Genomic DNA, 15289 nt, shown 5'->3' on the forward strand with positions numbered 1-15289 from the left:
AGCAGGAATGATTGTTACAACATGTAGGTGCACATACTTTGGTTTTCACATGCTCTTTACTCTACAGAGACAGAAAGCAGGCAATGTGAGCTAACCTGTAAGAACCATCCAAAAGTTTACATTTAAATATAATTTTTCCACAAACTAACTTTTCTGCTTACATACTAGTTATTCTGAAGACCTAACACGTATCCCTTTTAGAAAACGTTTGTGTTTTGTTTAAAAAATTTAAACTTACCATTCTTGATGAATAAATTTAATACTGCCAGTACACACGCACGGATGATAGAGGGGTTTCTCAGGTGTTCCTTCAGACCGACACACCCTACATATGTCTGCGGGCCAAAACAAGAAACTTATCATTTTGCTTAAAGTTTCTCACATATTTAATATCAAAATAAATTAAGAATAAAAAATAATGGAAAATATAGCATTATGGTCAAGGATGATGCCATATAGTAAAATAAAACCATGCCAATTTAAAATGAAAATAAACTGAAAAATACACAAGACATATTTTGAACTTGGCAAAATAAAGATCCTATGATCTCCAGAAAAGCAGAACAGAATTCTGCATCTTCTTCCTGAACACCCTGCCACTGTGAAAAACTGATAAAAATCTCTACCACACAAAAACAAAAGATTGAAAGGTTCTGGAATTAACAAGTATATACAAACACACAACTGTGGAGGACGCATGCATGAGCACACTGGATGTGAAGATATTTGTACTGCTAAAACAGCAACGCATGGGGTCATCTAAGGACATAAGCTGATGCTCCCAGACAGCTGTCTCTCAACTTGGCACTGGAAGCTGAGAGTAGTTGTAGAAGTTTTATGCAAAGTAAACAGAAGACAGGAAGGTCTGGGGTCTAACCAAGGATGTGTCATTTGGGATACTAGCCCTGACCCTACTAAATTATTGTTCTCAGCATTTTAGTGGAACTAAAAAACAAATTAAAAAAACCCCCACTGCTTTAAAGTGACAAAAGCTGAAAGGTATACTTGATCAAGTGGACACAAGTTCTACCTAATTAGAAGCAATATAGGTTTCAGGAGCTACAGAAGAGCAGAATAAATTCTGCCTCTTGTTCCATAATCCTATCACCTGATTTCTCCTGAGTTAACATAGCTGTGGGAGATTTTCTGAACTGAAAAACATGTTATTTCTATTTATAAGAGCAGACACAAAGCCTACCCCAACTCTAGATGCTCTTGACAATTAGCTAAACACAACCAATACAGATGGAACACTTAAGTAAATAAAATATTTTATTTAAGAGTCATTATCCTAGCCAAAAATCATCTGTATGAAAATACCAGCTCCGTGCCCTGTGTTAAACATTTGTGTCAAAGAGTCAAGAAAGTGCCACATCTGCTTATGTTCGTATCTTTTTGTGCTCAGCTGGAACTCAAACGGTTAATGTTTTACTTTCTCTAAAAGTCAGAAGCAATAATAATACATAGCTGTTTTCATACACAGACCTCAAATTATGTACTGAACACTAGCCTCTGTATATGAGGCTAAGACAGTCCACCCCAAGTTTAGTTTTCAGTGATTGGCCATAAGAATGTAAGTAATTCAGGAGATGATAGGAGGAAGAATAACTTGGTACATTTGATTCAGGTCTCTGGACCATTTACATGGACCTCAAAGCTAAAATTCAGTAAGCCCAGAAACATCCTGAATGCAGCATCAGTAATTTTACAGATTGACGTGGTCAGCACTGAATTTGCCTGTTAGTTTCATTACCTCATAAGACATAGTGATGAGACCTTTTTATTAACCTATCACTATTACCCAGGATTATCATCACTACACATATGAAGTATGGCTGACTCATCTGTGGACAGCAATGGGAGGGGATTGTGTTGCTCTTAGGTAAGTAAGTATAACTTTCTTATTGAGTTTTCTCAAAAGATGGTGTAGAACAATTGCTCCTCCTCCCTGTGGGCACTGATAAGATGTTCTAGAGCAGGGGTGGGCAAACTTTTTGGCCTGAGGGCCACATCGGGGAATAGAAATTGTATCGCGGGCCATGAATGCTCACAAAATTGTGGTTGGGGTGCAGAAGGGGGTGAGGGCTCTGGTTGGGGGAGGCTCAGGGGTGCAGGCTCTGGGTGACACTTACTTCAAGTGCTTCCAGCAGCAGCATGTCCCTTCTCCAGCTGCTATGTGGAGGCATGGCCAGGCGGCTCTGCTGCATGCTGCCCCATCCGCAGGCACCACCCCTGCAGCTCCCATTGGAGTGACGGAGGAGGCCACTGGAGCACGGAGGAGCTGGAGGGGGGCCATGCCGCTGCTTCCGGGAGCCGTGTGGAATGGCCCCCAACCCTGCGCCCTGACTGGAGCGAGGCAAACCCCAGACTTCATTTCCTAGTGGGAGCTCGAGGGCCAGCTTAAAACAGCTGGCAGGCTGGATCCGGCCCGCAAGCCATAGTTTGCCCACCCGTTCTAGAGGATTCCCTTTTCTCCCATTCCTGTTGAACAAGCATAGGGGGCCATCAAGGGTATGTCTACACAGCAGTATAAGCCCAGGTCTGAGCCTAAGCTCAAGGCAAACCCCCCTTGCGTCCACACTGCAATTGTACTAACCTAGGGCTCAGGACCCTGCAGGGTCTCAGGACCCGAGTCAAGCTAGGGCCAAGGGTCTGAGTCCTATTGCTTTCCTATGTACATGTGGCCTTGGCTTGACTTGGGTTCCGGGTGTCCTCCAGATATATCGCACCCTTACTGGTGGCAGAGTAATAGCACTGCAGGGAACATCATTACTGCCTGGCCAAGCATGGTCCCCATTCCTGCTCCTCCTGCAATGACGACTCCAGCTCCTGCTCCTCCTGCAATGACGACTCCAGCTCCTGCTCCTCCTTGCTGCTGCGCAGCGCTTGCCTGGAGCATGTGGCAAAGTTGCCAGGCCAGAGGTGACTCCTGGCTGTCGGGATATTGGGGGTCATCCCTCCGCAGGCTGGGCTGAGCTGGGAGCTCCACTCAGTGGTTCACGCGAACAGGTTGTTAAATTTAGAAGCAGTTTTAGAATCGGTTGTTACGGCTCCCCCGTCCCCTCTCCTGCCTTCCCTCCTCTCGCAGAGCCTCAGCATGCCACACCGCTGGCACCAGTGCTCTGGACCACTCCTGGGCAACTCTGCAGCTCCTGCCGCTTTGAGCAGCATGGTCAGGGGGCCGGGCGAAGGGATTGGATAAGGGGCCATGGTCAGGGGGCCGGGCCGGGCGAAGGGATTGGATAAGGGGCCATGGTCAGGGGGCCGGGCCGGGGCTGGGAGAAGAGATTGGATAAGGGGCAGGGAGCGGTTGGAGATTCCGAGGGGGCGGTCAGGGAACGTGGGGGGGGGGGGCGGGGTGCGGGCGGTGGGGTTGGGTAGGCAGTCGCCGCCCAAGAAAGTCCCATCCAGGCTGGGGCTCGGCTGGGACAGCCCCCCAGGCCAAGGGGGCCCCAACTCATGGCGCTAGGGAGGGTGCATGGTGTAGGGCTCAGTGTTATAGAAGGGGGCTGTTGGAGAAGGGGCTCGGTGCTAGAGTGGGGTGCATGGAGCAGCACTGTTTGGGGGCGTGGGGCTATGGAAGGGCTGCGGGGCCCCACATCCTGTCTCGGGGCAGGGGCCGGGCTGCGGCTGATACTTGCACTGCACAGCCATATGGACAGCCGCTCCAGGGCCCCGCACGCAGAGGCCGATCTAATGCCACCTCGCTCAGCAGCCGCGGCCGAGCTCCATGCTGCTTCCTGCCTCGCCCAGGAAGCACAACCGGCTGTGCTGGGCAGGGAGATCAGGCACCATGTGACTGGGCGCTGCATACAGCTGGGGAGCCAGGCCCCTGGCAGCAGCAGCCTCCTCTGCCCCAGGAGCCGGGCAGGGCTGGCTGGTGCCATGGCTGGAGGCTGTCTTGGGCGTGCTGGGGTGAGCCCCCATGTCTCTCCCCCTCCTGCACTGTGGGGCTGTTCAGCCTCTGCTGCTCGGGGGCGCTCACATCCCACACTGGGGAGTTGGGCAGATGGCAGCCTTTGCCCCACATGCCAGGAGCAACCCCACTGATGCAAGGGCTGCAGGACTCCTGTGCCACCAGCTGGCACCTGGGATGGAGAACAGGCCTGGGGAGGACAGGGGGGCAGGACAGAGACTGGGGGTGGGAGGGGGTAGGAGAGAGTCTGGGGAGATGGGGGGGCAGGATGGAACCTGGGGGGCAGGATGGAATGGGAGGGGGCAGGACAGAGGCACATCCCTTAAATCAGAACTTTTTATAGGGAACCAGCTGTTAAGATTTTGGCAGTTCATCACTGGCTCCACTGCATAGGGTTGCCAACCCTCCACTACTGTCCTTGAGTCTCCAGGAATTAAAGATGAATATTTAATTAAAGATTGTGTCATGAGATGAATACGTCCAGGAATATATCAAACCAAAACTGGCAATACTATCCACAGGGCACTGCTTGGTCCCCACTCCACGCTCTGGCTCTTGCTTCCGGGCTCCCCCTGCCCTTGCTGGGGCCGCATGTGCAGGGGCACCTGAGTTCATGCACTGTGAGGGCGGTGAGAGGGAGCCAGCCCCAAAACTTCCCTGCAGCCTTTAGTGGGAAGACAGGGATAAGGAATTGCCTGGGGGTGCTGGAGCACACTGCACCCCAAGTCCTTCACCACTCCACAGCCAGGCTGGTGTGTGTGTGTTTTAAGGGATGGGATCTTTGGGAGGAGAGCAATGATCCCCCACTGGGTCATGTGGTCAGGGACACACACTCTGGTCAGAATGGAGCATGGAAGGAAGTAGCTACTTCTGGGGCCCTTGGTGAGGGATTGCCAACAAATGAAAACTTTGATTATTAAGCAGACGAGTGGGTCACCCATGTTGGCTGCTTCTGGAGACTTGTTAGAAAAGTGGGAGTAAGAAGCACCATCAGTTGAACATGGGAGCTCCAGTGTTCAGCTGAGCCAGGGTTAGAAGACTTTAAATGGGGTGGTGACACTGATGCAGTATATATCCCACTAAGGGTGTTCCTCCTGAAGAGTGAGTGATCTTCAGCTTGCACAAGCACACTACTAGAGAGCCTCCAGGGTTTTCAGTGAAGACCGATATGGTCAAGCCATATCACAAAGCCATTGTGCTACTCTCCACCCCACCCCCAACCACACATTTATTTTCCATCACATTACATGGCAATCAAGACCACTCCCTCTCACAAGCACTGTCCCCCCACCCTCTCTCCTCCCAAAATGAGCCAGTTTCCCTTCCCACCCCGAAGCACATAATACCATTTATGTCAATGTCATTTGGTTGGAATAGTATCCAAGCCTGTCCATGAATCTAGACAGTATAGTTTTCCCACAGTGCACCATGCTTCTGTGGATGAAGGGAAAGCAGTGGATGTATTGTTTCTTGACTTTAGCAAAGCTTTTGACACGGTCTCCCACAGTATTCTTGTCAGCAAGTTAAAGAAGTACGGGCTGGATGAATGCACTATAAGGTGGATAGAAAGTTGGCTAGATTGTCGGGCTCAACAGGTAGTGATCAATGGCTCCATGTCTAGTTGGCAGCCGGTGTCAAGTGGAGTGCCCCAGGGGTTGGTCCTGGGGACGGTTTTGTTCAATATCTTCATAAATGATCTGGAGGATGGTGTGGATTGCACTCTCAGCAAATTTGCGGATGATACTAAACTGGGAGGAGTGGTAGATACGCTGGAGGGCAGGGATAGGATACAGAAGGACCTAGACAAATTGGAGGATTGGGCCAAAAGAAATCTGATGAGGTTCAATAAGGATAAGTGCAGAGTCCTGCACTTAGGACGGAAGAACCCAATGCACAGCTACAGACTAGGGACCGAATGGCTAGGCAGCAGTTCTGCGGAAAAGGACCTAGGGGTGACAGTGGACGAGAAGCTGGGTATGAGTCAGCAGTGTGCCCTTGTTGCCAAGAAGGCCAATGGCATTTTGGGATGTATAAGTAGGGGGATTACCAGCAGATCGAGGGACGTGATCGTCCCCTCTATTCGACATTGGTGAGGCCTCATCTGGAGTACTGTGTCCACTACAAGAAGGATGTGGATAAATTGGAAAGAGTCCAGCGAAGGGCAACAAAAATGATTAGGGGTCTGGAACACATGACTTATGAGGAGAGGCTGAGGGAACTGGGATTGTTTAGTCTGCAGAAGAGAAGAATGAGGGGGGATTTGATAGCTGCTTTCAACTACCTGAGAGGTGGTTCCAGAGAGGATGGTTCTAGACTATTCTCAGTGGTAGAAGAGGACAGGACAAGGAGTAATGGTCTCAAGTTGCAGTGGGGGAGGTTTAGGTTGGATATTAGGAAAAACTTTTTGACTAGGAGGGTGGTGAAACACTGGAATGCGTTGCCTAGGGAGGTGGTGGAATCTCCTTCCTTAGAAGTTTTTAAGATCAGGTTTGACAAAGCCCTGGCTGGGATGATTTAATTGGGGATTGGTCCTGCTTTTGAGCAGGGGGTTGGACTAGATGACCTCCTGAGGTCCCTTCCAACCCTGATATTCTATGTTCCTATGTTCCTAGGGCTAGAGCAGTGGTTCTCAGACTTGTGTTTTGGTGACCCCTTGCACACAGCAAGCCTCTGAGTGCGACTCCCCTTATAAATTAAAACCGCATTTTTTTTATATTTAAACACCATTATAAATGCTGGAGGTGAAGCAGGGTTTGGGGTGGAGGCTGACAGCTCAAGACCCCCACACACATAACCTTTGGACCCCAAGGAGTCACAACCCCCAGTTTGAGAACCCCTGGGCTAGAGTCTCAACACTGGGGGGAGGTGGCAACGAGATATGCTGGGATATGGTTACTTTGACTCAGATCTGTGCACTGCAGTGTGGATGCCAGAGCCCTAGGTTTGAGCACAGTCAAAAAATTCTTAACGTAGGGTTAAAATGCAATGTAGACACTTCAGCCCAGGTTCCTTGACATGAGTCCGCTGACTTGAGTCCCACTAATCCAGGGGTTCTCAAACTTTTTTTTTGCTGGAAACCCCTTTGAAAATATTTCAGACTGTAACAATGCCCCCCGCCAAAAAAAAAAAAAGTGATAGCAAATTACTGTATGTATTCATAGGAGCATACTCAGGATACTGCCACCCTTACTTCTGAGCCGCTGCTGGTGGCGGTGCTGCCTTCAGAGCTGAGGAGCCGGAGAGCGGCAGCTGCTGTACCCCCTCCCATTCCCTCCAGTAATATTTTTTGTGATCTCATGACCCCTGTACAATAGCCTTGCAACCCCTTTTTGGGTCAGGACTCCCAGTTTGAGAAACACTGCACTAACCCAAGACTTACACTGCCGTGTAGACATAGCCTAAGAAGCTTAGTTCTGAGGTAGTAATTTAATATACTGATGACACCCAGCTTTTTTAATCACCCAATCCAATCACTGCTGTTGAATGCCTATCCCAATGTTGGGGTCAGATTGGGACATAGATGAAAACTGGGTGACTAAAACTCAATCCACATAAAATTGAAATAATGTTGGTAGATTAGGGGAAGTAGCCAAATGATAGCAAAGCGGATGTCCACAGCCGATTAAGGACATTTGTCTGCCATTTATTCCATGGGCATGCAGCCTGGCTGTTGTGTTTTAACCTCAGTTATGGCTGAGTGAAAACATAAAAGCAGAGTCCAAAAGTACTTTTAACCAAATGCATCTGAATGGGGCAATGTGACTTTTTTCAGCTGCAACCCTGCTAAAATAACCCAGAAGGGGGGCACCACTGTCTGAAGAATTGGGCACTTGGGTGGAAGTCAGGAGACCTGGGTTTTACTCCTAGCTCTGACATTGTGTGACCATGACCAAGTCACTTCACCACTCTGTACCCTCACACACACTGTCTAACTTGTTCTATTTAGACAATATGGGACAGTCCCTGTCCCAAAAAGCTTACAATTTGTTTGTACAGTGTTTAGTACAATGGGACCCTAGCTTTGTTTGGGGCTTGTAAGTGCTACTGCAATCTTTAAACAATATATTAATCCATATCTTTGTCACCTGAAGACAGGATTACTGCAATGCACTCTACATGGGGATACAATTTAAATCAATTCAGAAACTTAAGCTGCCACATTTTGCACCAGCTTGTTTATTAAGGCCTTGTCTACACTGCCACTTTACAGCACTGCAGCTTTCTCACTCAGGGGTGTGAAAAAACACCCGAGTGCTGCAAGTTTCAGCGCTGTAAAGTAGCAGTGTAGACAGTGCACCAGCACTGGTAGCTACTCCCCTCCTGGAGGTGGGTTTTTTATAGCGCTGGGAGAGATCTCTCCCTTGATTTCAAAGAAAGGAGGCTGGAGGTAGTACAGTCTCCGAAGGGCATGCTGCAATGCATATGAATTTGTGGAAGTTGCTGTAAAGGATGGAGTTATATCTATGAGGGTGAGGGGAGAGTGGAATTGTGTGTTTTTTTTAAGGAATTTTCTTTCTGGCTGTCAAAATAAGTTTGCGTAACTTGTGTCAGAGGGTGCTGAGAACTTTTGGATAGGTGTTTTTTATTATTGTAGAAATCCAAATATATACGCATATATTAGGCTAACATAATCCAGACTGTAAAGGCAACAGTCAGCTTCAATCTATTCTGTCTCTGGAGGGCAGCCACCTGAAATTAATTACACCCATTATTGCCTATACATTGCAACATTCAAAATGAGTTCTAGCTGCTTAACAAGTATAGTTTTCTACTTGTGTATATAGTTCTCATCTTCCCCTCTGTTTACACGCAATGTGCAGGGAAACCTATGCTGTATATAGCTCTTTATCTTGACAAAAGTTGTTAAAGCCAGATTGCCTAACTATTTTTCTCTGCATACAACACCTCAGTCTACTATTTCCCCCATTAGAGAAATCTCTCTTTGGCATCCTGATGCCTAAAGTTGGAGATTAATATATTTACCTATAAACTAAAATTTAATTCCAAAGCAATAGGAGTATCCTCCACCACCACAAACTGGATTTATATACATGGAAGTTTTAGCGTTTCAAAGTTCCTTTATAAAAGATACACATATGGATATGGCCATGTGGTGATGGAGTTTTGACAGTTTTATAGTGACACAATATAGTCCAGGGGTGGCAAACTTTTTGGCCCAAGGGCCACATCTGGGTAAGAAAATTGTATGGTGCGCCATGAATGCTCACGAAATTGGGGGTTGGAGTGCGGGAAGGGATGAGGGCTCCGCCTGGGGGTGCGGGCTCTGTGGTGGGGCAAGAAATGAGGAGTTCAGGGTACGGAGGGGTCTCCGGACTGGGGCGGGGGGGAAGGCCTCTGGCTGGGGGTGCAGGTTCTGGGGTGGGGCTGGGGATGAGGGGTTTGAGGTGCAGGAAGGTGCTCCAGGCTGCAAGCGAGGGGTTCAGAGGGCAGGAGGGGGATCAGGATTAGGGTAGGGGCGCAAGAGGGGGTCAGGGGTGCAGGCTTTGGGCGGCACTTACCTCAAGCAGCTCCCAGAAGCAGCAACATGTCCCCCCTCCGGCTCCGATATGGAGGCATGGCCAGGCCCTGTCTGCAGGCGCCGCCCCTGCAGCTCCCATTGGCCATGGTTCCCGGCCAATGAGAGCTGCGGGAGGGGGGAAGGGGGGCACTCGGGGCAGGGGCAGAGTGTGGAGCCCCCTGGCTACCCCTGCACATAGGAACCAGAGGGGCGACATGCCCCAGATGCCACGCAGAGTGGGGCAAGCTCTCTACCCCGCTCCCCGGCTGGAGCGCCAGAGTGGGGCAAGCCCCCAGACCCTGCTCCCTAGTGGGAGCTTGAGGGACGGATTAAACTGTCTGGAGGGACGGATGCAGCCCCCAGGCCATAGTTTGCACACCCCTGATATAGTTCATTAGCGTGATGTTAACAGCATGTGTTTAGAAAAGATATAATCAGAGAATGCTAACTACAGTTTTAATCCAACTTTTAAAGAGTTATCAGCTATTACATTTCAACATATACCAATATACTGTTAACACAGGGGGCAAACTGATAACTGTAAGAGTGAACCAGGACTTGAAAAAGTCACTCATCCATTCCCCACAACTGAGTGAGAAAATGCCACTTGTAAGTGCTATAGAAGTTCAAATGTTAAATTTAATGCTTTTGTATATACTATAGTAGTCCCCTTAAACCCCAAACACAATTGCATCTCATCACACTACAACAGGGGTGGGCAAACTACGGCCCGGAGCCATTTTAAGCCGGCCCGCGAGCTGCACCACGCGGTTCGGCCCCCTCCAGCTGGGGTGCTGGGTCGGGGGCCGCACCACGCAGCTAGGTCCCGCTCCAGCCAGGGCGCTGGGGCCGCACCACATGGTTCCCTGAAGCCACGGCATAGCCCCGCTCCAGCTCCTACGCGCTCCAATGGGAGCTAGAGGTGCTGTGCCTGCGGATGGGGCAGCGTGCAGAGCTGCCTGGCCACACCTCCACGTAGGAGCTGGAGAAGGGACATGCAACTCCTTCCAGGAGCCACTTAAGGTAAGCACTGCTCGAAGCCTGCACCCCCCGAGCCTCTCCCCATACCCCAACCCTGAGCCCCATCCCGCTCTCCAAACCCCTCAATCCCAGCCTGGAGCACCCTCCTGCACCCCAAACCTCTCATCCCCAGCCACACCCCAGAGCCTGCACCCCAAGCCGGAACCTGCACCCCTGCCCCAGCCCTGATCCCCCTCCCGCCCTCCGAACCCCTTAGTCCCAGCCCACGGCATCCTCCGACACTCCAAACTCCTCATCCCCAGCCCCACCCCAGAGCCCGCACTCCAACCCCAATTTTGTGAGCATTCATGGCCCACCATACAATTTCTATCCCTATCAGGTGTATCCCCTCAGCTCCTTCAACATTTACACACTCCGCCATCAGGAATGGGCTTGCTGCCTATTATTTTGTTTATCCTCCTCAGGAGGCTATACTCCATTGCTAGCACTAATAGCTTCCCACCTCCCTAAAACAACTATTTCCATGAGTCTCTCAGACCCTATTCTGTATATAAGCCCCAACCTCCATTGAGTGCAGCAGGAAGGCAACCAATGTTTCTGAGGTTTCTGACACACTCTGCTGCTACCCAATTAGTAGAGGTGAATCCATAAACATGTCAGGTGCTACTGAGCAGCAAATCCTTTGCTCAGTTATGGAGCATATGTTCTGATGCCACTATGGTCTGAGGTTGCGAAACTGTCATTCAGGTCTGCTCATTCTCTGACCCCAAATCATCCCCCTTTTCCACACCCTTCCCACCCCAGTTAGTCTCCCAACCCCATGATGCTCAGAGTCCAGAAATGAAGCCATAATAAGGATACTGAGGCTGTAAAGGCACTGCCATGGTGCTCCTGGGAAAAGGAGAGACTGTTTGGGCCACGTTCACCTGAAGTCCTCCTGGCTTTGCAGGGCAGTGAGAGGAAGCCTAGCTAGTCTCCATACCCTCATGATGCTATCAGACTCTACAGTTGTTGATGAGTTATTTCTGGAGGAAGCTGAAGACTCTTAAAGGGAAACTCCCTGGAAATGAAAGATGAATGCCAGGGTCTGAGCGCCAAAGTCCTAGCTTTGAAGGAGAGGGCAAAATCTCTAAGTGTTTTGGATAGGCCTTCAGAGCAACTGTAGAGTTTGAGGGCAAATAAAGCTCCAGAGTAACATACAAACATACTAGACATAACCTATATACTGTATTCCAGAGGCCTACTGAAACAGCCCTAATGATTCTCAGTGTACTAAAGAACTAGCCAGTCTGGCCTGGTCCACACTAGAAAAATTACCTGTTGCTGAGAAGAGGTAGCAGCAGCACACTGCAAGTTTAGAACATGGCTTTTCATGATCAACACCATTTCAGAAAACAATGAATAAAATGAAATTTATTCCAAGAAAGTCAACCAGGGTTTTCTCAAATGGTGCTGAACACTATGTGTCCTGTTCTCCAAATGCAAATTAAGCTGTGCAGTTTAACCAGTGTTGGACCTGCTGCTGACAACTGGTGTCAGCAATCGGTAATTTTTCTAGCGTAGATCTGGCCTCTGACTTGACTCAATTCAATGTATTCTCTTTTATCTAGAGGCTTGTTTATTTCACTACTAAAAAAACTAGTGCAGTAACATTTTCTCTTTCTCTGAGAGAATCCCATACTAATAAATAACATTACTGTTCTAAACAATCAGCTGAAACTTAAGATAAATTTGCAGTGCACCTCATCACAAGTCCAAAAATAGATATGGCCATTATGAAGACAGTATAAAAGACTAAGCAGTTATTTAACATTTGCAAGTGCACTTTTAACTGATTCTAAAGAGTCTGACTTTAGCATTAAGTGCTGAATGCATCGAGTCAACAACAAAGAAGGGCACGACCATGAAGTGCAGATCCACTGATAGTCACCTATTCCTGTTTGATAAAATAATTGCAGGAAGTTGTAGACTGTATCTATTTTATTTTATTTCCCAGTTTTCTAATGCTTTTTTTTCAAGAAACTGAAATATAAAATACATGATTACATTACCTCAAAATGACAGCCTTCATGCTGTCAACGTCAGTGTGCAATAAGTAGGCCCAACATTCATGAAGAAAAATGAAAACTAGTGCCTCTTGTCTTGATTTTTGTAGGGTTGTCAACAAATACCTTAACTACATTTTTTTCTTTTTTGCAAATTTACAGGTCTTCTTTATTACACTTTTTCACAACCTCAAACCTCAACCCTCACCAGCAATTTAACTGATTTTTTGAGAGAATAACAGTTTAAAAAGTAAATAGCAAAAATATATCAGCTGCAGGAAGCCTACCAAAAAACCACTGGACAATTAAGGTGCGAATGAAGCACTCACAGCAGACAAAGCCCTTGCAGAAAAGATAAATGAATGTTTTGCATTGGTTTTCACTGCAGAAGATATGAGCAAGATTCCTACATCTGAACCATTCTTTTTAGGCAACAAGTCTCAGGAACTGTCCCAGGCTAAGGAGTCAGAGGACGTTTTAAAACAAACTGATAAATTAAACATCAATAAGTCATCAGGATCAGGTGGTATTCACTCAAGAGTTCTGAAGAAATTCAAATATAAAATTGCAGAACTACTATAGTAATTGTGGTATGTAATCTATCATTTAAATCAGCTTAAACAGTACACCCACACCTTGAATACCGCATGCAGTTCTGGATGCCTCATCTCAAAAAATGGAAATGGTACAGAGAAGGGCAACAAAAATTATTAGATTTCAGAGTAGCAGCTGTGTTAGTCTGTATTCGCAAAAAGAAAAGGAGTACTAGTGGCACCTTAGAGACTAACCAATTTATTTGAGCATAAGCTTTCGTGAGATACAACTCACTTCATTGGATGCATTTCAGTGGAAAATACAGGCCCATCTTGATTATCACTACAAAAGGTTTTCTTCCCCCCTTCCCCCCCGCTCTCCTGCTGGTAATAGCTCATCTTAAGTGATCACTCTCCTTACAGCGTGTATGATAACACCCATTTTTTCATGTTCTGTGTGTATATAAATCTCCTCACTGTATTTTCCACTGAATGCATCCGATGAAGTGAGCTGTAGCTCACGAAAGCTTATGGTCAAATAAAAAATTATTAGGGGTATGGAAAAGCTTCGACAAGAGGAAAAATTTTAAAAAATGGGACTATTCAGATTAGAATAGAGATGACTAAGGGGAAATATGATAGAGATATATAACATCATGAATGGCGTGAAGACAGTGAATAGGGAAAAGTTATTTACTGGTTCACAAAACGCAAGAACTAAGAGGTCAGCCAATGAAATGAATAGGCAGCGGATCTGAAACAAGCATGAGGAAGTACTACTTCACGCAACACAGGATCAGTCTGTGGAACTCTTTGCTGGGGATATTGAGGAAGCCCAAAGTATAACTGGGTTCAAAAAATAATTAGATAAGTTCATGGAAGATATGCCCATCAATGGCTATTAAACATGATGGTCAGGGATGCAACCCCATGCTGTGTGTTCCCCTAAATCTCTGATTGCCAGAAGCAGGGCATGGGTGACAGAGGACAAATTGTCATTTTTTGTTCATTCCCCCTGAAGCATCTGGTACTGGCCACTGACAGAAGACAGGACCCTGGGGCTCGAGACGTTGGTCTAACCCAATATGGTTGCTGCTATATCTGTAGGGCCAGATCCACTGGGCACGCTCACTCAGAGGCTGCCTAACATCACACAGAACAGCCAAAGAGGAGGCCCCTACGTTATAAACTTTAGCCCAGTAATTAGGGTACTTACTCACTGAGGACATGGGAAACCACCAGTTCCAGTCTCCCCTCTTCCTGCTGAGGAAAAGGGATCTGGACATGGATCTGCCACCTCTGGGCTGAGAGCCCATACCACTTATATTGTTGACATTACCCAAGATTTGTATTTAAAAGAAACAGGCCTTCCAAATCATCTTTCACTTTTAAGAATTACACAGAATACATTTAGCTTTTCCCAAAAGCCATAAGTAAAGATGCACCAAGTACTTTTCCCTATCACAAGATATTTGGGGGGGCCGAGAATAGGTGAGATGTGAATACACACGTCTGACAGTGGACAGCGGCACCTCTTCCACGAGATTTCCCCTCCTTCAGGCGGAGTGACTTTGCTGCGCTGCCGAGGGAACTGAAAGCGGCCCAGCGCCCATTCCGCGACAAGCGGAGTTTTCCGCCGAAGTGCCCAGCGCCCTTTGACCGCCAGCAGCGCCCGCCGCACCGGCGAGCTGGGCATCACAATAAACCCTGCGGCCGCGGGATCCCGCCGCACGGCGAGCCGCGCCCCCGGCCGGTCGGCCGCCCCGCCCACCCGGCCCCGAGCCCGGCACGGCTCAGCGTCGGTGGGCCCCGCTGCCTGCAGCCCCCCAAGCGCCGGCTCCGGACTCACCCCCAACGCCGCAGCGGTTACATAAGAGACACCCCCGCCCCCGCACGCACCGCCCCCCCCACGCACCGCCGTCCCCGACACTGCCCCGACCCCCCACGCGCACAACGGCACGGACACCTCCCCCACCCGCCCTGTCCTCCCGCTGCCGCCGCAAGGCACCTGCAGCCCCAGACGCGGGGTTGGGGGCGGCCCCTCCCGAGTGTAACACCGCCCCCCCCCGGGACCCCTTCCCGCCTGGCCCCCGCGCCCGGGGAGGGGTGATCGCGGCCAGCGAGCGCGTTACCTTCCTCGGCGGTCTCCATCTTGTCCGGCTGACGCAGCGCCGCGGCCGGCGGGCGGATGGTGTGACCGCGGTGGGGCGGGGGCCGCGGGGTTCGCAGAGTGAGCACCATAGAGCCAGCCCGGCTGAGCGCAGCGGCCTAGAGCGCCGCGCTCGCCTCCAGCGCC

At 48.9% G+C, this 15289-nt stretch overlaps 1 protein-coding gene across 1 annotated transcript in view; it reads right to left on the reverse strand.

Annotated features, from left to right (window-relative positions):
• Positions 1-15249, reverse strand: part of MARCHF6 (membrane associated ring-CH-type finger 6) — a 117505-nt gene extending 102256 nt beyond the window's left edge. The window contains exons 1-2 of the mRNA XM_084619554.1: positions 15126-15249; positions 239-335 (exon numbers count right to left, since the gene is read on the reverse strand). Of these exons, the coding sequence (XP_084475680.1) occupies positions 239-335; positions 15126-15234 (206 nt within the window). The 5' untranslated portion in view covers positions 15235-15249. The remainder of the gene's footprint in view (positions 1-238; positions 336-15125) is intronic.
• Positions 15250-15289: the final 40 nt, after the last annotated feature.

This window comes from Lepidochelys olivacea, assembly GCF_965140295.1.
Source record: "Lepidochelys olivacea isolate rLepOli2 genome assembly, chromosome: 2".
NCBI lineage: Eukaryota > Metazoa > Chordata > Testudines > Cheloniidae > Lepidochelys > Lepidochelys olivacea.